This window comes from Seriola dumerili, unplaced genomic scaffold (assembly GCF_002260705.1).
Source record: "Seriola dumerili isolate Sdu_G_001 unplaced genomic scaffold, Sdu_1.0 BDQW01000242.1, whole genome shotgun sequence".
NCBI classification, from domain to species: Eukaryota; Metazoa; Chordata; class Actinopteri; order Carangiformes; family Carangidae; genus Seriola; species Seriola dumerili.
The window spans coordinates 633009-657725 of record NW_019174497.1 but is presented as its reverse complement, the minus strand read 5'-3'; the positions used below and the strand labels follow the sequence as shown (position 1 = coordinate 657725).

At 38.3% G+C, this 24717-nt stretch overlaps 2 protein-coding genes across 6 annotated transcripts; both read left to right on the top strand.

Moving 5' to 3' along the window:
- The first annotated feature begins 767 nt into the window (after window positions 1–767).
- On the top strand, window positions 768–10849 carry LOC111229563 (gliomedin-like). 4 transcript variants are annotated; one of them, XM_022755923.1, is made up of 27 exons: window positions 769–1225; window positions 2161–2212; window positions 2317–2334; window positions 2422–2493; window positions 3028–3111; window positions 3564–3698; window positions 4455–4538; window positions 4706–4795; window positions 4892–4984; window positions 5110–5175; window positions 5299–5379; window positions 5464–5526; window positions 6641–6730; window positions 6827–6919; window positions 7045–7110; window positions 7234–7314; window positions 7399–7461; window positions 7634–7726; window positions 7844–7918; window positions 8436–8510; window positions 8837–8890; window positions 9013–9102; window positions 9206–9274; window positions 9655–9723; window positions 9836–9961; window positions 10046–10196; window positions 10334–10849. In XM_022755923.1, the coding sequence occupies exons 1-27, from the start codon at window positions 905–907 to the stop codon at window positions 10794–10796; spliced, it is 2817 nt and encodes a 938-aa protein (XP_022611644.1). In that variant the 5' UTR covers window positions 769–904; the 3' UTR covers window positions 10797–10849. The 4 variants fall into 4 exon arrangements, with proteins under 4 accessions (XP_022611646.1, XP_022611645.1, XP_022611644.1 ...); XM_022755925.1 differs by lacking the exon at window positions 5464–5526 and having other exon boundaries at window positions 768–1225; XM_022755924.1 differs by lacking the exon at window positions 8837–8890 and having other exon boundaries at window positions 768–1225.
- A 2246-nt stretch (window positions 10850–13095) lies between these two features.
- clpx (caseinolytic mitochondrial matrix peptidase chaperone subunit) lies at window positions 13096–24415 on the top strand. Of its 2 annotated transcripts, XM_022756286.1 has the most exons (15): window positions 13096–13402; window positions 13949–14026; window positions 15328–15488; window positions 15616–15730; window positions 17500–17654; window positions 17799–17958; window positions 18690–18731; window positions 19430–19606; window positions 19764–19928; window positions 21009–21097; window positions 21295–21459; window positions 21569–21868; window positions 22470–22562; window positions 22660–22766; window positions 22901–24415. In XM_022756286.1, exons 2-15 carry the CDS (start codon window positions 13972–13974, stop codon window positions 22989–22991), a joined length of 1875 nt encoding a protein of 624 aa, XP_022612007.1. In that variant the 5' UTR covers window positions 13096–13402; window positions 13949–13971; the 3' UTR covers window positions 22992–24415. The 2 variants fall into 2 exon arrangements, with proteins under 2 accessions (XP_022612007.1, XP_022612008.1); XM_022756287.1 differs by lacking the exon at window positions 18690–18731.
- Window positions 24416–24717: the final 302 nt, after the last annotated feature.

Sequence of the window (24717 nt, the reverse complement as noted above, 5' to 3'; positions counted from 1 at the left end):
AATGCCTTGAGAATTTCATGTAAAAAATTCTGTGCACAGTCTGTATTTCTCCAATGTGTGAAATCACAGATGCAACCTTGAAAGGGAAAACAGTGTTCATGAAGAGGCTGTGTCCTCATAATGAGCTTTCCTTCAAGTTCAGTACCACTGAATAGCTGGTATGTTGTTGATCAAGATATTGGCCTCACATTTAGTGGTGGGGCTTTTATCCCAAACTGGCTGAAAAACATGTTCTCTCCATTATAGTAGAGACTAAACCGGAATGATTGAACTTCTTTTTCAAATTGAGGAAATTTTAAATACAGTGACTCGTACACCGACACAAGTTGAGAAAAAATATGCATCATTGATTCTATATTGGAAGAAGTATATTTAGATAAATAAAAAACATCAAAACCCTTTTCATAGACAGGATATCTCGACACACACACACATGCACTTCCACACACTCACAGTCTTTTACTGAAAGTGCTCTGAAAGCTCTTTTGTTGATCCAAAGAATGTTCCCTTTGTTCACAACTTATTTATCCCACTTCCATGTCATTTTGTGTAAGATGGGTTGGTGACAATATTGAGAGGAAGAGTACTAGAAAGACAAGAAGCAGTACACTGTCTGAATTAAATGTCATTCTGGAAATATGTTCATTAGCCGCTTCTAAATCAAGCAACCCTTGAGATTTTACTGTAACTGTTTCCCAGATGGCTGTTGTTGCGCAATGCATCATGTGGTTCCCACTGTAGTCGCAGACAGATTTTGACATGTTTATTCCTCTCCAACAGCCCGAGCGTAGTTACCCTGTGACGTCTCATCTTTTGGCAGGTGTTCAGATATGTGCTGTATGTGCTTGTGAATTTCAGAGCCCAGATCGCTGTGCAGCAGAGTACCAGGAAGCAGGGCACAGACATGAAGGAGGGAAGTGGAGGTTTTCACGCGTGGGGAGTGCTGCTGGTGGGGATGTGTGCGCTGCTGCTCCTGAGCTCTGCGGGTTTAGTGTCTCTGCTGGTTCGGCAGAAAGAGCTGACGGGGGAGCTGGTCAGGTTGGACGCCCAGATGCAGGAGCTGTCACAGAGCTGCAAGCTGCAGGCGGGAATCCCGTCCGGGGACCCTGGAGAGGCTGCAGACCTGAAGACGCTCCGCCGCAGCAGAAGGAACCAGGAGGAAGAACCAACACAAAGTCAAGAGAAGAAGGATATGCTGATGCTGATGTCATACTCCATGGTCCCTGTAAGACACCAAAATACTTGAATATGGGCTCTTTTTTGTGAGATTGTGAATATTCCAGCTTGTTCACTGTACTGTAAGATATGAAAAATTATATTTATGAAGTTCTGAGTTCTGTTATTATGAGAGAGAACAGGGGGAGGAATCAACACTTTTTTCTGTCACATATAATAGAAACCTTTCCTCTCTTTTCCCTTTTGGGAAAAGAAACATCTCCATGCAATGCAAAGAATTCAGGAGTCTGTTGCAGTGATTAAGAAAGGGTCTGTTTTTCCATTGAGTGTTTCCTGGATAAATACTCTGAGTAGTGGAGCATGACCATCGCCTGCTCCTCCCTTGACTGTACTCACATCCTCTGGGATCTGGCATTTCTTCACAGGGCGCTACTGTATATTTTGACAGCACTTTTATCACTTGATACTCAATTATTTGACTAAAACCAAGCCTGGACTTCAATCACTCAGTAGCTTTACTTTGAAATTATAAATAATTACCAATAATAATGGGGAAGACTGCAACCGATTATTTTCATTGTAAGTTAATTGTTTGTTCTGTCAAATCAACTGTCCAAAACCTAAAAATAATACATTTTCTATTGCAGTAGACAAAAAAAACTCAGCAAACATTCACTTCTGAGAAGCTGAAAGAAGTGAAAGTTTGGCATTTTTGTTTTAAAAAAATTATATTAACAATTAATTGAGTATCAAATAGAGGGAATAATGTGAAGCTAATAATAGATGTAATCTTCTCTCTTGACACCACTGTTGCAGTTGTCAGGACAAGACACAATAAAAACGGATATTTGTTTCCAAGTGACTGAAGGAATGTGTGACGTAAAGCGTCCTATGAGTTGTACCGGAGAGCTTTCCTACGTTTGTGGAGGTGTACTTACAGGCATCGCTTAGTTTACAGTGTTGTTGTTTTTTCTTTAATTTCAGGTCAAATCCCTCATCGACCTGTGTAGCAGCTCCAAAGGACTTTGTTCAACAGGTGCACCTCATAAATATTCTCCATTACAACCCTGTGTTGTTTATGGTTCCTGATGCCTCTATTGTTTTCAGTTTGTGTGATATTGTATCTGATCTTTTTTCCAGGTCCACCTGGACCTCCAGGTAAAACAGACATTTTAATTAACTGCATCAGTTACTTAAAGCTAAGCTGAATTTGTCACAGCATAACAAAGTACTTTTGCCCGTTAGGTTTGCCTGGTAGAGCTGGTTCACCGGGACCCAAGGGTGTGCCCGGCCCGGAGGGGAAAAGAGGCAGAAGAGGTTAGAGATCTGTTGAATTTAAAAATCTTATAATCCACTCTATGGACTAACCCTGTGTGAAAGTGTTGCTCAGTAAACAAAGACAAATACACTCAGAGACAGAAGGCAGTCACAAGTTTGAAACAGACTTCCATTGTGAAACTATTGTCACGTAACAGGAGCATCCCACTCACTGTTTACAAGAAACTTTGTTTATAGCTATCACAGAGCTGTTTACTGGACTGATTACACCTTAATTATGCCGTATTTTGTTGTAGTTTAAACTGTTTTCACCAAGGAAATCACTTTGTGGACAAAGTGTTTATCTCTCACTCAGTTACTGAGACATTTCAGTCTTTCCTGAAGTCGTCACAGATTGACACCGGTTGTATTTTTCATTTAGAAAAAGTCTAAAGGTTTTTCCTGTTTGATCATCTGTTGACAGGTTCACAGTCCTACAATTAACAGATGATTATCCTGTTTTTAGTTTTTTTTCCCCATTTTTGACTCATTCTTTTGAACTAATGACAACAAACTTGTCAATGTATACTGCAGGACCCCCTGGAGAACCGGGACCTAAAGGAGACCCTGGGTCTCTGCAACTGAAAGGCGAAACCTGCAACGACATTCTCAGTGAGGGTGAGAGACGACATCACACTTGAACCTGTCATGAATAATGTATAGTGGGAGGAGACATCACATCTCACAAAGTCAGTCAGACTACATCCACTATTCCCCCAAGACTCAACCTGAAAAGCTTTCACCTAATTTAACAAAATGTGTGTTTTGTTTTCTGAGCTGATTTTTTTTTTTTTTTCGGGACAAACCTGTTAAGCCCCACTGCCAATGAGATGGTTTTATTTAACATTTTGTCCTGTTGTGGGATGTAATGAACAAACTGTGAACTAATCCTCCATTATTTTTGGTAAAGTTTTGTTTCAGTTTTGATTCTGTGCCTGAGCTTTAAATTAGAAAAAAAGTTTCACTTTTTCTTGGATTGCTTGTTGTTGTAAAGAGCCAATGTAAGTGAGCAGCAGTAGTGTTTATTAGGTTAGTTTTACTCTGACTTGTAGTAATGTATATATTTGAAGGCCCTCCCGGTCCTCGGGGTCCACCGGGTCCACCGGGTCCCCCAGGCCCACCCGGTCCAGCCTGTCCTGCCTGTTATTCTAATAAAGAGAGAAATAAGACCAGGGGACGTGTTCAGCAAACAAACATGCTGAGGGGTAAGTAACCTCTACACTAAACTAGCATGTTTATTAATCACTGCTAAGAACCTCTTCACAGAATTGACACCAATGCCCTAAAGAAAAAATAAGAAATATTAGCCTTTTAAGTTCAGCTTGTTAGTGTGGTTGTGGTCCCCTTGAATTCATGTTGATTTCAAGCTGGTGTCAAAAAATATCAGAAATATCCCAAGAAGCTTCTCTGAACACTCCTGAGCACTCCGCCTCTTCACTGTCGATCCTCATAGTCAGGAGGGTAACGTACTGTTTTACCCTTTTTACCTAAATATGTTGAAATGTAATATTTTCAGTCCTAATGCACTCGGTTACTAAGGATAATCCACTGTAGCCAATTCAAATTGTCCGCACACAGTGTCATAGTCAGGACTTTAAAGATACTGAGGTTAAATAGTTTGATTATTTGGATTTGTTTTGTTTCTGTATTCAATACTGTAAAGTAAGTTAGTCCATAAAATATCCACAAAGTGTTGGTTCTTAACTGCAGGATTACTCACCCAGAATGAATAAATAAACAAATTCCTGCCAAATATATTGAAGACATGACCTCTGTGGACTCAGTGGTAGCTATAGCCCCGATCACACAGACCACCACGCCTCATGAAAGAGAAACCCACAACGCACTGCCACTGGCTGTAAACACTCAGTAGTGGATCATTGTTTTCACTTTTCAGTTTTTTTTAAGTATGAACAAAAGACAAAGGTTAACTTTCCATTCCTCTTACTCTACATATTTAGATTCATCTCCTCCTCTCCTGACCAGGGAGGCCTTCAATGAAACTGACACAGAAAACATCAGCAGGCCAACAATGAACAAGACCGGTAGGAAATAATCCAGAATTTACATATAGTACAAAACAATTATATGAGTTAATGACTTCGATTTAAGGCTTTTTGAGACTTTTTACTGTTTACCTCTTTACTTTTATTGGCATTGATATGATGTCTCTACCATTTCCTCTAGTTAAATCTAATCTTTCTGCCTGCAGAATCATCAGCACCACATCCGGCTGATGATGCCAGAGGCGTCCTGAATGTGACTGACTCTGGGGAAGTTGTACACACTAAAGTGGAACCTGGTAAACAACCATGTTATCAGCAGAGAGATTGAAGACGAACCTATATTTGATTATATGAAAAACACTTGTTAAAACCAAAACTGTTTTATTTTCTAGAGTCCGGATCATTTCATCCAGACGACAGCCGTGACACCTTGAATGATACTAACACAGGAAATGCCACAGAGGCAGCAGTAGAAGTGTCAGTAGGTGGGAAATACTGTTTTGAATTGTAGTTGTAAACTTTCCCATGTTTGTCTCTTGTGTCCCAGTTAGAGACTCTGCATAATAAGATCATTGGTATTTGTAATCTAATGTCTCATTTCATTCTACAGACCTACTTTCTATAGACTGGGATGACAGCAGTGATGGAAGTATCACTGATACTACAACGACAAGTGGTGAGAAACTGTCATGTTTTATCACAACCTTGATATACCTCAATATTAGGTAAGAATCAGACTGGAGTGTATGACAACAGACTGCCTGATCTGATTGACCTAATTCTGTTTTATTTTCATCAGAGTTTGTAGCATTTGGTCCGTACGACAGACATGACACCTGGACTGAAACCAGCACAGAGGCTCCGGTTAGATCATTACCAGGTAGGAGATACTGGAACTAATTCATGAAATGTTTGTACACACAGATTTGATCTTAACATTGTATCATGCTCCCCTTCTCTCCAGTGTCACCAACACATTCAGCTCATGAAGCCAGGGATGTAGATATAGACATAGATAAGGAAGCTGGTAAGCAACCATTTGAGACTTACTGTTTTTCATTCAAGTGGACTTTCAGTAGCTTTATAGAGGATATTCAACCTCATACCCTCTCTTTATATTAGAAAAGAATATAAGACTATGACCAGCATTAATTCATAAATTGGTTCAATACAAAGAAAGAGGGCTATAAATCGAGAAGCGTGTTTGCCATGGGTAAGGTTTTGGCATGCTTGTTTATTTTTTTAATAGAAAATCACAAATTCCTGAAAGAGGACACATTATTATCATGTTTGTATGAAATCTTGATATTTATGAATGGTCATGTCAGATTTTCACAGTTACTTTTCTATTCTTGTTTTATTGTGTTCTTGTTTTTTTACTATGAATGTAATCTCATGCCAACTATGCAAATATGAGTTTCATATTTAAACTGTGAAAGAAGCAGTGTTGGTAGAAGTGTTCAGATCTTTTACTAAAGTTAAAATACCATGACAACAATATAAATATACTCCATTATAAGTAAAAGTCCTGCATTCAAAATCCTCCTTCAGTTAATGTACAGAAGTATTATCAACAAAATGTACTTAAAGTATCCAAAGTACTTGTTCCACAGCAAAATGTCTCTTGTGACAAATATATTTTTATATATGACATTATTAGATCATTAATCTTGTACATCAGTGTGTAAGCAGCAATTTTAACTTCTATATATATAGTTAGGTAGCTTAGTCGAGGGATTCTCAACCTAGAGGTTCGACCAGTTGGGGAAATGGAGGGGAAATGTCTCTTTGGAGGAACTGCTAACAACTTACAGACGTCTGAAACGTAACAAACAGTCCAAGTACACACTTTTTTTTGTAAGGATTCGCAAGCCAGAAAGGTTGGGGGCAACTAATCTTTGACAGTGGTTGTTTTTATGTAAAAAAAAAAAGTAACCAGTGACTACAGTTGTTAAATAAAAGTAGTGCAGTTAAAAGTATAATATGTCACTCTTGTAGTGAAGAGGAAGTATAAAGCTGCATAAGATGGAAATAAAGTACAAATACATCAAAGCTGTACTTAGGTACAGTAGTAAATGTACTTAGTCACCTTCCACCACTGGAAACAATAGATGTCTAATACAAAACTCTACTTTCTGCAGAATCATCAGCACCACATCCGGCTGATGATGCCAGAGGCGTCCTGAATGTGACTGACTCTGGGGAAGTTGTACACACTAAAGTGGAACCTGGTAAACAACCATGTTATCAGCAGAGAGATTGAAGACAGACCTATATTTGATTATATGAAAAACACTTGTTAAAACCAAAACTGTTTTATTTTCTAGAGTCCGGATCATTTCATCCAGACGACAGCCACGACACCTTGAATGATACTAACACAGGAAATGCCACAGAGGCAGCAGTAGAAGTGTCAGTAGGTGGGAAATACTGTTTTGAATTGTAGTTGTAAACTTTCCCATGTTTGTCTCTTGTGTCCCAGTTAGAGACTCTGCATAATAAGATCATTGGTATTTGTAATCTAATGTCTCATTTCATTCTACAGACCTACTTTCTATAGACTGGGATGACAGCAGTGATGGAAGTATCACTGATACTACAACGACAAGTGGTGAGAAACTGTCATGTTTTATCACAACCTTGATATACCTCAATATTAGGTAAGAATCAGACTGTAGTGTATGACAACAGACTGCCTGATCTGATTGACCTAATTCTGTTTTATTTTCATCAGAGTTTGTAGCATTTGGTCCGTACGACAGACATGACACCTGGACTGAAACCAGCACAGAGGCTCCGGTTAGATCATTACCAGGTAGGAGATACTGGAACTAATTCATGAAATGTTTGTACACACAGATTTGATCTTAACATTGTATCATGCTCCCCTTCTCTCCAGTGTCACCAACACATTCAGCTCATGAAGCCAGGGATGTAGATATAGACATAGATAAGGAAGCTGGTAAGCAACCATTTGAGACTTACTGTTTTTTCATTCAAGTGGACTTTCAGTAGCTTTACAGAGGATATTCAACCTCATACCCTCTCTTTATATTAGAAAAGAATGTAAAAACAGTAACTGTGTTTTTATTACATGAAAAAACATATTAAACTCAATACCTTTTATTTTCTAGTGTCAGTATCATTTCCTAAAGACAACAGACACAACACCTTGAATGACTCCGACACAGAGAATATTACAGGGACGCCAATACAATCATTAACAGGTGGGAAATACTGTTTTGAGTATCAAGTATCAAGTATATTTATACAGAGGGAATTTGACCTCTGCATTTAGCACCATCCATGAATATTTATATATAATATTTCATTTTATACAACAGACCCACTTTCTACGGACCAAAGCAGAGACGCCTTCAATGACAGCAGAACCATTATCGATAAACCCATGCAAAGTGGTAAGTCATGTGTCATATGTATTGTATTTAGTTTCAGCAGTTTTTTGTCTTCCCTCAAAAGCTGTCCATCATCCAAGTATCAATGAAATACATTAGCAGTGGTATAATTCAGATTTACATTGCACAACTAATATTGTGTATTTGTTACCAGTTCTATTATCATCCACATGATATCCATAAACATCCAACAACATCCATGTGCTGGCTAGTGCATATTTAAACAGGCATTACACTACAGTTACAGTCTGGTACGGTTAAACTAAACATTAAAGGTTTTATGACAGGTGGACACTACTTACAATATATCTCGTTGTATGTCACGTTGAATGATACTAAAAGATATAATATTAGAGAGGCAGCAACAGAATTATTAACAGGTAGGAAATCCTGTGTTTTGAATTAGATTTACACAAACTATAATTTTAAAACCCTTTTTGTCTCTTGTATTTAAATGAACAGTGCTGCACTATAACACGATTACAATAAGTCAACTTCAATGTCTCATTACACACTACAGACCCACTTTCTGGAGACCAAAACACTGATGCCTTCAATGGCAGCAGAACCATGATTAAAACACCCATGACAAGTGGTAAGAAACTGTCATTCTATATTTACTGTATTTGAAATCAGTATCAGCTAATTTACATTCATGTTTAACCATCATCTTCAAAATGTGGATTTGAAGATTATTTCATTCCATGCTGAAATACATTACTAGTGGTATGATGTATAATAATATAATCACGTTGCTCAAAAAACAGAGAGTGCTGCTTACTAGTTATAGTGGCTGCAAACACAATAAATATCCACAGTCATACAGAAGCTTGTGTGTGTTGTGTGTTGACTGCAACAGTTTCAATATGATATGATGATATGAGAAAATATCAATTAGTGTTTCTCATATTATTTCTTTAGACTCCCAGGACAACAAGCTAAATTTAACTAGCAACAAGAAAGGGACAAAAACTGGTCAGTAAACTTTGTGAATTACAGTAGGCTATTATACAACAGTGAATTATTTGAGTGTTGTTGGCATTGATATTTAATGCCTGTACATCTTTTGAAGTTGAATCTTACCTTTCTTTCTGCAGAATCACCAACACCACATCCACCTGACAACACCAGAGATGTCATGAACGATACTGACTCTAAGAAACTTGTAGACACAAAAAAGGAACCTGGTAAACAAAACATTTTGAGTTGCAGGGAAACTTTAAAGACAAACTTAACTTTGACTGTATGAAAATAAAAACATGTTGATCCCAATACTGTTTTATCTTCTAGAGTCAGTATCATTTCATCAAGACGACAGCGATGAGAATGTTACAGGGACACCAAATAAATCATTAACAAGTAGGAAACACTCTTTTGAATTATACGTAAAAGTAACAATAACCTAACAACATTGCCTTTTGTCTTTTGCATCTGATGCTGCACTATAACATCATTAGTATGCACAGAAGCCTTGATGTATCCATACACGTTTCATTTAATTTTACAGCCTCACTTTCTGCGCATAATTTCAATAGCAGCAGAAACATGAGACGTATGTTATCTCTCTTCAGCTTTTCAATCTTTTCAAATGTTCCGTGAAATACATTAGCAGTGACACTATTTATGATGACCTTGCACAAAGAATACAGAGTTAACACAGAATTAACATCCAACATGTTTTTAAACTTTGTGAAAATAATTATTGGTCTTTTTTGTTTTTCTTCCTCCGTTTTCTCTAGACTCTTCATATCCACACCAGACCTCCAACAAGACCAATGTGACAGGCAATGAGAGAAGGAAAAGATCTGGTTAGAAAAATCTATCTATCTATCTATCTATCTATCTATCTATCTATCTATCTATCTATCTATCTATCGAATAACTTCTCAAATACTAAAACACACACCTTTATTCATTTAGAGTGCAGTATTAAAACTATTAAATGTTCGGAGCAAGCCACCACCATGATCACCACTTTTGGAGCCTGGATGTCAGATGTATCGCAGCTGGATGACGGTCGATACTGGCTGGCTGATCACTTTTCAGGTGATTCATACACCAACTATAGACCAACTATAACAGAGTTTTGTGAATTATTGTGGATGTAACATTTGAACATTTCTTCCCCAGGTCGAATTTTGTTGGAGTATGAGAACATGTCAGCAATTCAGAACAGGACCTACAAACCTATAGATGTCGGGAAGTTCTACCAGGGGTGTGGCCACGTTATTTACAAGGGGTCATTTTACTTCCACCATGCAGGAACAAACAAGATTATAAAGTAAGTGTTTGTGTTAAACATATATAAGAATTTGCTTTTGCCTTAGTAACTTACCCATACTGAATTTTTTTATGTTTATGTTATGTAACGTGTCCTTTTGTTCTTAACTTGCCTGTGATCAATTTTTCACTTTACAGATTTGACCTGAGCTCTAGGAGAATAGACACTCTGACCATGGCAAACAGCAGATATAACAGACTGGCTTATCTTTTCAGCAACTCAAAGACTTACTTCAAGTTTGCTGTGGATGAAAATGGACTGTGGGTCATTTTTGCATCAGATACAGATGATAATACAATGGTTGCAAAGCTCAACGCTGACACATTGTCTGTGGAGTCTGTCATCAACACTCTCTACCCCACAGCTAAAGCAGGAAATGCTTTCATTGTGTGTGGGATAGTATATTTTACAGATGACACAGACAGAAGAGTGACATATGCCTTTGATTTAAAGAAAGAGAGTCCTTCTGATGCAAGTTTTGATTTAAGGCCAGCTAATGGCATCTTGGCCATGCTGTCCTACTATCCCAACAAAAAGCTTTTCTATATGTGGGACAACAGCAGTGTGAAAACCTGCAGAGTTAAACTGAAAATGACCTAAAGATAATCAAATACTTTGTAAAATGAGCAATAAAAGATTTTCTTTTGACATCAGTTTGTTTACATGAATTTTTGACACAGGAGGAAATCGCTCGTGGAGGTTTGATTGGTTGCACTGGATATTGTTTGCAATGAATGTGTGATTGATTAGTCAAATTAATATTACTGACTGTTGACTACATGTGTTGATACCAAGACACAACATGATATGAAGAGTGGGAGTGGGAGTTTTGGACATTGTATCACGGAGGAAAATAATTTTGTTGAGATTCACACAGCTGAAACAATCTGCTTTTAGGTTTTGCAAAAAATATAAGTGACAGACTGTTCATATTAGAATTATATGACAAAGTGCTTCACCAAAATTTGTCCCAATATTCAGTTTAAAAAGAACGTAATATATACATATGATATTTTCCCTAGTGTATTGTGTGATATTGTAAATACACTGTAGGTACATGATGTAAGGAAACACATAGAGGAAGAGGGCTTCAGCTGAGGGCTACACACCAAGAGCTGATGAATGAGTTTGGTTACTTCTGTTCTGAATATGAACCAGAAAAGCAGCATGGTTCATTGTACAAGAGCCTCTACCTGCAGAAAACCCAGAGACAGATTATGTTGTGGGAAAAGCAGGCAACTGCACTGAAGCCCAAGGTTTCACTGGGTATGAATTATTTTTTGGTAATTTGTCAGAGATTATTGTGAGTCTATTTTATAGAAATTTAGGAAATGACACAATATATAAACACTCAGAATGCTGGAGGTGGTGGTGTAATCCAGCTAAGATAAAAGCAGTGCAATTTTCCTCTTACAGACTTATGAAAACTGTATTCTCATCAAGTTAAAGCCCATGCAGCAGGGCTGAGAACTTGAGACCATGCCTTTAATTAGTTTGTGAACAGACTTGAAATTTTCATCTAAATGGGTTGTTTTTGTAGGCCTCAAATGTCACTATTACAGTTCACTTTGAAGCAAATGTGTTTTTCTTTCGTGGTCATTCTTCTATGCATGTCAGAAATAGTTAAGATTTGACCAGATCCGAGTTAGTTTGTTGTAAAGCTTAAATTGTGATATTGTAAACAAAACAATGAGTCACTTGACTTGGTTCAATATCCAGAGAACACAGTTTACCTGCATAGTGTTACTACTTTGATCATACATAGTCATATCCTCTTTTTGAAGCATATAAGACAGCTTCTTGGTACCTGGCTTGTTTATTGTCCATGGGTCTAGGCCTGCATACAGCCAGTGAGCTGCAGTGATCATGAGGATGAAATGCATTGAAATTTAACCGATAGTATAGGATGTCTGTGGTGCAAAGATAAAAGATGGTTTAAAGTTTAAAGATGGATCATATGAGTTTGGAGCTTACAGAGGGAACAGAGTATACATCTGGGGATCTATTGGAAATTATGCGAAAATGTTTCTCTATATTTCAATTAACATGCACAACAGTGGCAGGAAAAAACTACTTTGAATGCCACTAAAAAACTGTTATACGTGATATACTGATTTACACGAAGAAGGAATTGTGCCCAGAGATCAATTGGCAGAGTGTACCTGTGAGAAATGGCCTGTTCTCTTTGATTTGTGATTATCTGAGAAAAATGGATTGACTGCTCACTATGCTGTGGCTTTTGTTTTTTTGGTCTGTGTATGTAAGGACAAACAAAGGATGAGATTTTGTCAACACCAAAGCTTTAAGTGTATGTTATTATTGCCTTTGTTAGTAGCTAGTACAACAGATTTCTGAGACTTCTCAGTTATTTATCATTACAGCTCAGTGAGTGATTTGTGTGCTGTAACCTATATGATTGGCTGCTGTAATGTCAGGCATCGACTATACATTATAGTTGGTCGGGTAACTAGATCAGCTTATCCATGTCTTCAAGGATTGTATTTTAAGTTAAATACCACGATATCGTTCCTTTTATTGTTTCTTTAAAAATCAAAATCGAATCTAGTGTTTATTTCATTTTAAATGATTAATCTAATTCTACCGTCTAAATTCAAGTTATTAATGTTGTAATCCTGTTGAAAACCATGTAACGCACTTTGTAACTTTGTTTTGAAAGTGTTATTATTATTGTTGTTGTTGTTGTTACTACTACTACAGAGTTACGATGAAGACCCAAATGCAACACAGGTTTACCATACCTCGTGAACGGTGCATAGTACGAGGGTTCATTGAACGCACCATGTCATGCCTGTGAGCTCGTCTTGTGGATTAGTAGATCTCAACAGATCTGGATGGGTGTGAACTACATAGCTATACACGAAGACTCCATATTACTTAAACCGATTACACTGATGAAATCACTTCTGCTAACTAGAGTACCCGGAGCGAAGGCTAACTGGCTAGCGGTCCAACCGACCTACTTCATAACAGCGAGCGTTAGCGTTACATCACTTTGGGTCGTGTCCCACCTGGGAAACAGCGGCCTAAAGAAGCCAGCGCGTCCCAATTAATGCAATAGCTACTGTGACATTAGTATGACACACTGACCTGTCAAACTAAAACAACAGAGCGAAAGAGGCAGTGACTTCGCAAATTTGTTTTTCCGAAGGGGCTGTGTCAAGACGTGACGGGTTTCATCGTGCTCTGTGAGTAAAACTAGCAAGCTAGTTACATGTTTCCTCGCCATTTGCAGCTGTTATGTTAGAATTAAGCTATACATGTGGCCTAGAGCTAGGGTAAAGCCATCCAGCTAACGCACTGTGCAACACTGGCTGTCTCTACAGCCAGGGCTGTTTGTCATTTCCACTGGCAGAAACGCTAGGTGGCTCTTGGCCTGGGCCTAGCTTAAGTAGCTAACGGTTACCTGTTTATCTAACCCAGTTAGCTAGCTACATTGTTTATTTTTCCATTTATTATTGGTGTTGGATAGCAGGTTGTGCTTATCCGTGATGGCCCAACCGATCAATACATTTTAGATGGATTAAACACATTCATAGTAATAAGCAGCACAGGCGAACACCTTCACCAATTACTGACCTGCTTTCTTTGCTAATGCTAACAGTGACGTAGAAGTTATGAAATGTTTAACCCTAACCGGCCTCTCCTGTTTGCCACTGCTGTCTGTTAGCCTCCAGCTAATTTAGTCCACCCCCCCCCCCTGTACACCGTGTTAACTTTATGTTCATTTTCAGGGTTTTGCGCCAAAGGAAGAGCTATGTCTTGTCCATGCACCTCGGCTGCCAGGTTGTTCCTAAACACTGCCCACAGAGGTAAGAGAGAGTGTGTGCATACCCTGCCAGCTGGCTAAAGCTTCATGACATTGTGTTGATTGCTCCAGCTCGTGAAGTAGGTCTCTAGCTAACCCAGATCACTGCTTGTTGTGACAGTCATGTATCGTCCACAGCAGGTGGAAAAGTTTGTAGTTGCGACGGATACGCTAATGTTACATCAGCCAGCCTTTTATTGAGTTGTACAGCTATGACTTAGATATAGCAGATGGATGAAACCACATGAAGAAAGACACAAAATAGCGTTATGTAGCTATAGCTAGGCTAACTTGTAAGATTAACTACCTGTTGAAGCAGCGTAGGGAATTCTGGCTCAACTTCACCTACTTCCAAGGTGCATGGAGAAGGGATAAAGTCTGAAGAGGTAAAACCGCCAGCAGCACTTGTAGTTTAGAGATCAAGTTTATAGTCAGACTAATTTGTTTCTGTCTTCATGGGGATGACTCTGATGCAGGGTACAAAATGAAATAAATGTTTCATTTCACATCCCTGACCCCGATGAAGGCTGAAACGTGCTGGTCTGACAATTAAGTTATTCTTTGTACTACAAGTGTTTCTGGAGTTTTTATCTACATCACCCAGCCTGCCAGAGACCTTCACTCGTGTTACTTGGTTTTAAAGTAAATATTGCATAATGGAAAGAAACAAAACACTAGTTAGTTAATGATGAATACAAAATGTAGAATAGCTACAGAATACATAAATACTATGGACTTGTCTATTATCTCCGACTACAACTGTTACTCTTGATAATATGTAGTTTGTTCAACTGATACAACCATGGTTATGGGCCATTATCTTGGTTTTATGACTCATCTGATGTGTTGTGAACTAAAAAGGGTCACTTTCCCCAATGATACACACAGGGCTGCAACTAACCATTATTTTAATGATAAATTAATGTTTGGTGAGTTGCATAATTAATGGATTAATTGATTAAACATTGAAGAAAAATACAATTGTCAAAAGAAGAATTGCAGTTTCTCAGAGCTCAAAGATTCTTGTTTTGTTTGACCAACAATCCAAAGCCCAGTGGTATGTAGTTTACTATCATATACAGTATGAGAAAGAAGAAACGCAGAACATCACAGTAGGAAGCTAGAACCACAAATTGTTCAAAATTTACAGATTAATTTTCTGTCTGTTGACTAATGGATTAATGAACTACTCATTTAATCTGTAGTTACATGACATATAGAAACAGTTGTGAATGTTTTGTATTACATTGCTAGTACAGACTACAGTGTTGTAAGGAATCAAAAGGCATTTTGCTGTTGTTACAGGATTGTCCTGCTCCCGGATTCAGTTCTTTTCTCTGAGTCGTCAGGGGTCTCGGGAAACTCACTTGCCTACCCGGGTACGGGTGAGGTCATTTTCAGAGACTGCTGTCTGCTATGGCTCTAAAGATGGAACAACCAAGGACAGTGGAAGTGATGGTGGGAAGGTAAGCTTCTTGGAGGGTGACTCTCATTTGTAGCCTTCTTCCACTGTAGAACACCACACCACTTTGTACATGGAAGAAATGGTAATAACGTAATTTAATATGTGCTGACGCAGTCGTGTTTACACAGAAAAGCATCAGTGAGGGGAAGAGACTCTCTGGCTCTGGAGGATCAGGCAAGGGGGGAAATCAGCTCCGCTGCCCTAAATGTGGAGATCCCTGCACACATGTAGAGACCTTTGTATGTGAGTAAACTTATAAATATTTGACAACTATGTGTCAAAACAAATGATCTAATGTGCATTTTGGGTGCATGTGGAACCTTTGAAATTAAGAGTAGAAGGTGTGAAGGAATATGTCCTTAAGGTAATTGAGGTAGCATGTGTTTTGTTGTTAGTTGAATTCCAAAACAGGTAGAAGTCATAAGTACGTGGGCCAAGGTGGTGGAAATTAATGTTTGTTCAACAAACTAAAACAAAGTAAAATCTAGATGACAGACTATAAGAGCAGTTCTGTGTCCAAAATATGAAGACACTGCCATATGTGAAAAATCGGCATTACCACTGCTAGAAGAAATGTGGTAATGTTGGATGACATCGATGAAGAGGAGAAAAAGCAGAGGTGATGGTTTGTGTATTTGGTTGAATTTAAAACGGAAAAAGAAAAAGAGGGGTACTATAGCACAGTGCACTAGCAGATGGACAGATTAACATTTTCATTCATGATTCTTTGCTGAAATGTGTGATGTTTTTTTTTTTTTTAATTATATATTCTATTATTTAAGCTTTACAAATGTAAACATTTTTCTGTAGTACAAGCCTTGAGGGTAAACTGAAGTAACTATATACACATTAGTGTAAATACACAGTACAAAAATAGTACACTTCAAACATTCACCTCAAGTCATTTGTCAAAAATAAACGTGCAAGAAAACACTGAGATGTTGGTTTTTGTTGTTGTCTAATCAGCATTTTCTGCTTCATGTTGTAACAGCGGCTGTGTGACAAACGTAAGCAGCTGCTTGCTTCAAACCAAGACGTGTTGTTTGGGTTGTTCGATGACGTTACAAAAATCATTCAATCAGATTAGCCATTGTAATAAACTTTAGTTAAGTGGCGGTTTGTGGCGTTCACGTGCTGTTTATAGTCACAGGAGATCAGGTGTAAGTTGGCTTAATACAAAACTTTAAAAGTAAATTTTTGAACATTGATCATTAATGAGACTAGTGGGACTCACTGTGGATATCTACTGGCCCAGTGTGTCTCACTGCTTTCCTTTTTTCTAATCAGCTTATACACAGACAATCTCTGTTTTGTCTTTTTTCGGGTTCATCATACATAAAAGCAGCAGTCAATCATCATCTGATGGTAACTTAATATCTTCTCGCAGTGGTAATGCAGCTCGGTCATAAGTCATTTATCAAAGGAGCGAAATGTAAAAGCTAGAAGCACATTGAAAAGAACCATTCATTTAGATGTGTTGAAAGCAAACGCATCATACCAGAGGCAGTGCTAGGCAGCACATGTATAAAATTTTTAAAAAAACATTTATTTATGCAGCTGCATACAGTATTGAGCTAAGTCTTTGTATATGCAACTAAATGTATTACATATTTTGAAAATAATAAATAAATAATTCATGAGGTGGCATACTAGTGAAACATAGTCTAATACAAAAACTTGAAAACTATAATTCAGTCTTCATGCTTTCATTTTGAAATACAACCTTACTTGGCATTTCATTATGTAGGTTTGTTATCCTTTATTAGTTTCCTTGTAGGTCGGCACCAAACTCTCATGCAACAGAAACCCACATCAGTGTGTTTTTGGCCATTTCTTTGTGATTTTAGCACTATGAGCAGCAATTTCACAATCATTTATTTTTGGTTTGAGGATCAGTCAGCTTAATCTGCCTAGAACCTTGAAAAATAGTTTGCTGTTAATGTCTCAAATACATCTTTGAACCAGTTTGTAAAATGTTTCAACATTGACTGTGTTATGTTACTCTTTTGTAGCATCGACACGATTTGTCAAATGTGAGAAATGCCATCACTTTTTTGTGGTCCTGTCTGAAACGGACTCTAAGAAGGGGCTTAACAAAGAGCCAGAATCTGCTGCGGAGGCAGTGAAACTGGCATTTGCACAGAAACCACCTCCTCCCCCCAAGAAGGTGAGAAATCGAAGCGGGAATTAAAGTGACTTAAATATGCTTTTAAGTGCCATTCACTGAAGTGTTACATATTCCATTATAATAGTCATTTTTTATTATACTTTAATACTGCATTAAAGTATAAATTACCCTTTTTTTCCCCAGATATATGCTTATCTCGACAAGTACGTTGTTGGCCAGTCCTATGCAAAAAAGGTGTTAGCAGTTGCAGTATACAATCACTACAAGCGCATCTACAACAACATCCCTGCTGGGAGTCGACAGCAGGTGGAGGTGGAGAAACAGCCCTCTCTGACACCTCGTGGTCAGTATTACTCTTCACTGTAGACGGATCCTTTATAGATGTGTTTCAGTTTCATTTCTAATGTCATTGGTTTGTTTCAAACTAATGTATTTTAAACATTGCGAAACCAAATATAAATGTACACAAAAAGTGTCTCTTTTTGAAAAAACTAATTTTTCAGGACAGTTTGCCTTTATTCAATATTGACAGTAGAGATAGACAGGAAATATACTTTATATAAAGTAAAATATAATATTTATATAAAGTAAAGACAAAAAAGCCTTAAATTTATTAAAAATGTAATTCTTTAAATTAAAGAGTTATATCCCACTGTATGAGGTTCGGTTAGTGGTAGTAAACATTAAGTAAACATTTAAGAGATACAAGATTACAACTGATTTGTTGACATGCAAGTGCTGACGCAAATATACTTTACATATACACATATACTTTACATATACAATTTGTCACAATAAAGCAATAAAATTTTGAGTTTAATATCTTCTATATTTTACTGATTATGAGTATGAAGACATACTTTTATTAAATCTATACGAATAATAATATATAATAAGGTTGCAGCTGTAGCCTTCGGCTAGAACGTATTTTTAATCATAATCTGTATTATTTGGCATTTGTTCAATAATTACCATTAAAACTTTGAAACAATTTTGCAGGATTGCATTGATAATGTCATAATGGTAGTGATTAATGATAATATTGATTTGAGTACTTTCATCCTCTCCCTGTAGAGCTAGAGATGAGAAGACGAGAGGATGAATACAGATTCACAAGTAAGTGATTGGTCCTCCTCACTGTTACTCTTATCTCTTATCAGTGGTGACTGTAAAAGTCACCACATAACACATAACACAATGCATTTTTCTGTTTTTGTTTTCATGAGTTGCACAAATGCCAAACTGTACAGACCTCCATGGTTCCTCCAATTGTTGCTTTGCCCTTTTTCAGTGAGATGTTTCTTGTAACATGATTATAGTCGTGCTCAACCTAAAGAATTAATTATAAAGTGAGGATCATACAATAGGTGACGGAATACAGCTCCAGTTCTGGAGCAGTGACTGATTAGTCTGTGTTTAATTTCCCATTTACGATGTGTACAGGTGAGCTATAAAAGCAATAAAAATGAATGAAAATGGTTAATCCTTGACTGACAACACAATAACATAAGATAGCCCAGTGACCTACATTCATATCTGTACTTTTGCTATTTTCAGTCCATCCTTCCTCACTTAGTAACTCCACACTGACACTAAACAACAGGGCATATGTATTTTTAGCCTGTACATGGAAACTGTTACTATGCACAGATTTACACATACACCATCAGTGAAGGATTGACACGTTTAAATTGCACAGCAGTTTTTTCAAATTGAAAGCATTCAGTTGCTTTTCTGTGGTGCTGTATGTTCCCTGACAGGTTCATACTTCTCAGTCAACGAAGCTTACCTTGTGGCTTTGTTTGTTGTTACAGAGCTGCTGCAGATTGCAGGGATCAGCCCTCATGGAAATGCTCTGGGAGCGTCCATGCAGCAGCAGGCGAGTCAGCAGGCACCTCAGGAGAAGAGGGGCGGGGAAGTACTGGACTCCACACACACTGACATTAAATTGGAGAAGAGCAACATCATACTTCTAGGCCCAACTGGCTCAGGTTGGTGTTTGCGTCATCATCGTCCTAAACTGTAAAATTTCACACTGATACTTGTCAGATCATTCAGATTTGACACCACCAAATATGTGGTTTATTTGTCAATATGGATCTGTTTTGCCAAAAGAAATTTGATCATGATTCCTCTAATTTTGCGCAGGAAAGACATTGTTGGCACAGACACTGGCACGTTGTCTGGATGTCCCCTTTGCAATTTGCGATTGCACCACACTAACTCAAGCTGGATATGTGGGAGAAGACATCGAGTCGGTGATTGCCAAACTGCTGCAAGATGCCAACTACTCAGTGGATAAAGCACAACAAGGTGGGCAGACAGACTAAATTTAAGTTTCCCATGTGAAAATCAAACCTTATGTTTTAAGTTTGACACAAAAAGCAAAGCAAATTGCAATAACATTATATCACAGGAGTCCATCAACATTTAAAAACAAAGGTGGACAAAGCTGTTGATAGGCCTTTGGAGAGTGGAGCCCTTGCATGTTTGCAGTTACTTCTCATGTTGTATGGGCATTGTGAAATCAGTGTGCACACAGTACTGAGGATTAAAATTGAAGTTAAGTTTGTTTTGTATTATTGAAAGAATTAAAAAATATAGTGCACAGAAAATATATACAAGGCATAAATTCAGGTTTTGAGACCAGCCACGAACAGATTTAAGTCAAGATGAACAGTATAATGTGGTGACAACAAGGCCTCCATCCTCCATCAGCCAACACACAGTATAGGACAGCTGCAATACCTGTTTGAGAGCAGCAAGCAGCTGAATGGAGATTTACAACTTGAATAAAAAAAAAGAAAAGAAATGAAGGATAAAATCAAAGTTAATCAGACTCCCTTTGTTTCTTTACACCTAGTCATGTTGCTGAAACTGTAGACCTATGTTTATCTAACACCATACCATTTCAGTCTTCACTACTCTCTACATACATACCGAGATCATCTTGCCAACCGAAAACCGTTGTTTACAGATGCTCTATAAAACAACCACCAACCCTGTAAAAAAACCACTCAGTGAGACTTACCCCTCCTAAAAATTATGTTTACTTTCACATCAGTTAATGTATCAATCGGCTAGCTGTTTGAATTTGCACGTTTCCGTTCCCTACATGATTAAGGAATGTGCTCTGGCTCGATTTGGTTGAAAATGTTCACAGGAAGAGGAAGGAAGCAGGAAGAGGTTAAAAAAAACATGGGCTCAAACTGCAAATTTTTCAAGAATATACAAACACTGTAGTGTGTTCTGCATGTTCACAAGTTTTAAACATTGGATTTAAAGCAGACTATTTTTATGCCCACCAGGTTTGTCAGCACAGGGTCTGACTGAGGTAATGGTAGTAAGTCAAACTTACATCACTCTTGCCCTGCTCTTCTATTTCATGTGCAGGTATCGTGTTTCTGGACGAGGTTGATAAGATTGGCAGCGTGCCTGGTATCCATCAGCTGCGAGATGTTGGGGGAGAGGGAGTCCAGCAGGTCAGTATACAACCAGAGTTACACTAAATAAAACAGTTCATGCTGCTGTCTATTTATAGACATCAAACACTCAACAAAATGTATCTGAACAGTATTGTTTTATAAAATCTGAATTTGCAACAGAGCAGAAGACTTTACTTTTATATCTGTTGACCAAGGCTTGTGTTATTGACTTTTTTTCTTTTCCTCTCTGTCAGGGTTTGCTTAAACTCTTGGAGGGTACTATTGTCAATGTTCCTGAGAAAAACTCCAGGAAACTGAGAGGAGAAACTGTGCAGGTCGACACAACAAACATATTGTTCGTTGCATCTGGTGCCTTCAATGGACTTGACAGAATCATTAGCAGAAGAAAGAATGAAAAGGTAAATTTATCACGGCTGAAATTTACTGACTGTCAGCAGATGTTGCCAGGATTCTTGTTTGTCGTCATTCCCCCTTCTAACTTGATCTTCATGTTTCCTGGTTCTAAAGTATTTGGGTTTCGGAACTCCTTCCAACCTGGGGAAAGGGCGGCGTGCAGCGGCTGCAGCAGACTTGGCCAACACCAGCGGTGAGACGGATACGGTGGCAGAGATTGAGGAGAAGGACAGGCTGCTGAAGCACGTCGAGGCCAGGGACCTGATTGAGTTTGGAATGATCCCAGAGTTCGTTGGCCGTCTTCCTGTGGTTGTTCCTCTGCACAGCCTGGACGAAGAAACGCTAGTCCGAATCCTGACTGAACCACGCAATGCAGTAGTGCCCCAGTACCAGGCTCTGTTCAGCATGGACAAAGTAAGGGCTCTGATATAGCGGTTGCTACAGTACAGTGTTAGGCCATATGCAGACATACAACAGCACTGTGTGAAAAAGCACGGCCTCCTTATTCATTTGAATGGGAACAATGTGATTGCTTAGAGTGGGTGCCACCACAGAGGTGTCCAGAAACAAAATGCAAGGTCATCTGTCAAAAAAGTCAATAATGGCTTAGTTGTTGGCACAGCGTGATGCAGTGTCATCTAGCAAGGTGCTGCGTTGGCCAATCAAGTACTTGCAAGAGCACATTCCTGGCAAATTACTGTGATGTGAAAAAGTTGCTCCTTTAATAACTTTCCAGAGTTATTATAAAACACTGTACAGTGTTTTAGCATGTAATAAGCCTTCAAGCTCAAGGATCTGCGACTCAAATACTTTCTGTGTCATAGTTTAGTGTTTGTTACCTGAAAAAACACACCCCCACCAACCCAGCCCTTTTTTCCTTCTATTAGATCTATAAAAGAAAATAACTAAAAACAACAGAATGGCAGGAAGGTTATCCACAGGTGTCTATTTGTTTAAACCTGAACAACTGGATTGTTAGAATTGAAATGAATGTGAAATGTGTTTTTTGTTTCAGTGTGATCTCAATGTGACTCAGGACGCCCTGAGAGCCATAGCCAGGATGGCTCTGGAGAGAAAAACTGGAGCTCGTGGGCTCAGATCCATCATGGTATGTGAATTTGCAACTTGATTTTTTATTTATTTATTTTTTTCATTTTGTAATGTTCATGTAACACAATAATCAAACATATCTTCTTTGCAAATAGGAAAAGCTCCTTCTCGAGCCCATGTTTGAGGTGCCTCACTCTGACATCATGGCTGTTGAGCTGGACAAAGATGTTGTCCAAGGGAAATCCCAACCCAGATATATCAGGTCAGTATCTTTCTGCTCACAAAACAAGGCCATGTGTGTGTCATGTTAGAGATCAGATTCCTAAAGTCCAGCACACTGAGTCTCCATAGTTGTGTGGTTTGAAACCTGAACTGGAGTTTCCATTTGAATTTCAGAGCTCCAGCCAAGGAGTCGGCAGAGGAGGAATACGACTCGGGCATCGAGGAGGAGAACTGGCCTCGGCAGGCAGATGCTGCTAACAACTGAACCACATGTCACTCATTTCAGCTAAAGACAATGCTGTCTGAAATCATTAGATTACTATGAACCCTTGGATACCAACTCTGGGTTTTATTATAGCCCCTGACAAACACGCTGTGGACATTGAAGTAGAGGTAATGAAGGCTGCTGGTTCTCAGTGAGGAGTGTTTTCATGATGAACAAGTTAAGAGAGTGTAACAACCTTTGGTCCTGTGCATCAGATGTTAATTCTCTAGTGGTGCACTCACATGGTGGACCTTTATAAAATATTTCAATCTCTGGGGATTGTTAACATTTTATCTATATAAAGATAATGCAATTTTATTCATGAAAGGATGTCTAGCTAGTTATTCGTTTTCTCTTTCTGTGGTGATGGGCTGTAATGGCAAGGGAAGCAAATGGGAATTATGGGATCATACTGTACACTTGAAAACGTGGGGTGCAGAGAAAGTGTAGATGTGATGTTACCATGCCCAGTAATGCCTTATATCATAAGGGCAAAATATTCCATGAGCACATCAATATTTTGATGTTTTCTTCTTTACCACCATTGTAATAATGGTGCTCACAGTGAAATCAGGCTGTAAATGTTGAGCTACACTGCTTAGGTAGCATTTGTAAGCAGTTTGTATGACCTGACCTCTAATTAGGAGAACATATTGTAAAGTGTTAATGCACCAGCACACTAAACACAGCAGGTGAAACATAATGGTGACCTTTTAAACAGCCAGAATGGTTATTTTTCAGTGTTTTGCTTCCTCTTCTAGCCCACCCTTTAGGGAATCTATATGTATTTACTAACAGACCTATGTTACCACAGGACTGGATCAGAGGGCTGTTTCAGATAACAGGATTAGCAGGTTAGCTCGGGAACTTAAATGTCAGTGAAATATCCTCTGAAGTTTTGTTTTGTAGTAGCTATCCTCTATTCATGACTGAAATATATTCCTAAACCAGATATTCAAACTGTATTTTCCAGATTCCACTCTGTATCAGAGAGATCATCTCTCTCACAGTTAGCTGGCTGCCACTCTGAATCTGCTTTGTCCAACACCTCTCACAGCAGCAGGTATTTTAACTTTCTTTATATGTGCCCCAGCGTTGGAAACTCACCTGTAGTGATGTAAAACCCTGTTACTAAATGGTACCACAATTCACATCACATCTGTAATAAAGTCTCTACCTAAATGCTCTCTGACTGAACCACCACGCTGCTGTACTCTTTAACATGCTGTTTGTGCTATAAAATGAGATTAAACTAGATCGGTTCTCCTTTTGCTTTAAGTTTCCTTTCTCTCTCAGTCAAGTTTAAAAACTGCTTTTGTTTTCAGAGGTCTGTTACAGAACCTGACCCTCCCCTGCCCCCAACTTTGTGACACCTAAATTTATTGTGATTGTTTAAAATATATAAATAAAATGTATATCTCTGTACAAAATTTTAATCGTCTTTTTTTGCCTTTAAACTTGTCTGCAGATCAGAACATGCACTTAAAATGAATTCAGTGTGCTGAAATGTTTCAGTGTGGAGGAAGATTTCTGACAACACTACGCTAACAAATCATTGAAACAGGAAATGAATGCAAGAGACATCACAATGTTGCGCCAGACTGTTCCGCTGTCACCTTTATGTAATCAGCTAATCTCTGGAAAGTATCTTGGTTTCCCAATACCTCAGCATTCCCCTAATCCCCCTTCAAGTCCACATTAGAGAGTCAAACAGATCTGAACTGTG

Excerpts from the sequence above, each read along its gene's own strand:
- LOC111229563 (XM_022755923.1), top strand. The coding sequence starts at position 905 with ATGAAGGAGGGAAGTGGAGGTTTTCACGCGTGGGGAGTGCTGCTGGTG. Across the intron at positions 3,699-4,454 it reads GCAAACAAACATGCTGAGGG|ATTCATCTCCTCCTCTCCTG; the intron begins GTAAGTAACCTC and ends CTACATATTTAG. Across the intron at positions 9,103-9,205 it reads AGACACAAAAAAGGAACCTG|AGTCAGTATCATTTCATCAA; the intron begins GTAAACAAAACA and ends TTTATCTTCTAG.
- clpx (XM_022756286.1), top strand. The coding sequence starts at position 13,972 with ATGTCTTGTCCATGCACCTCGGCTGCCAGGTTGTTCCTAAACACTGCC. Across the intron at positions 15,731-17,499 it reads ACATGTAGAGACCTTTGTAT|CATCGACACGATTTGTCAAA; the intron begins GTGAGTAAACTT and ends ACTCTTTTGTAG. Across the intron at positions 21,869-22,469 it reads CTCTGTTCAGCATGGACAAA|TGTGATCTCAATGTGACTCA; the intron begins GTAAGGGCTCTG and ends TTTTTGTTTCAG.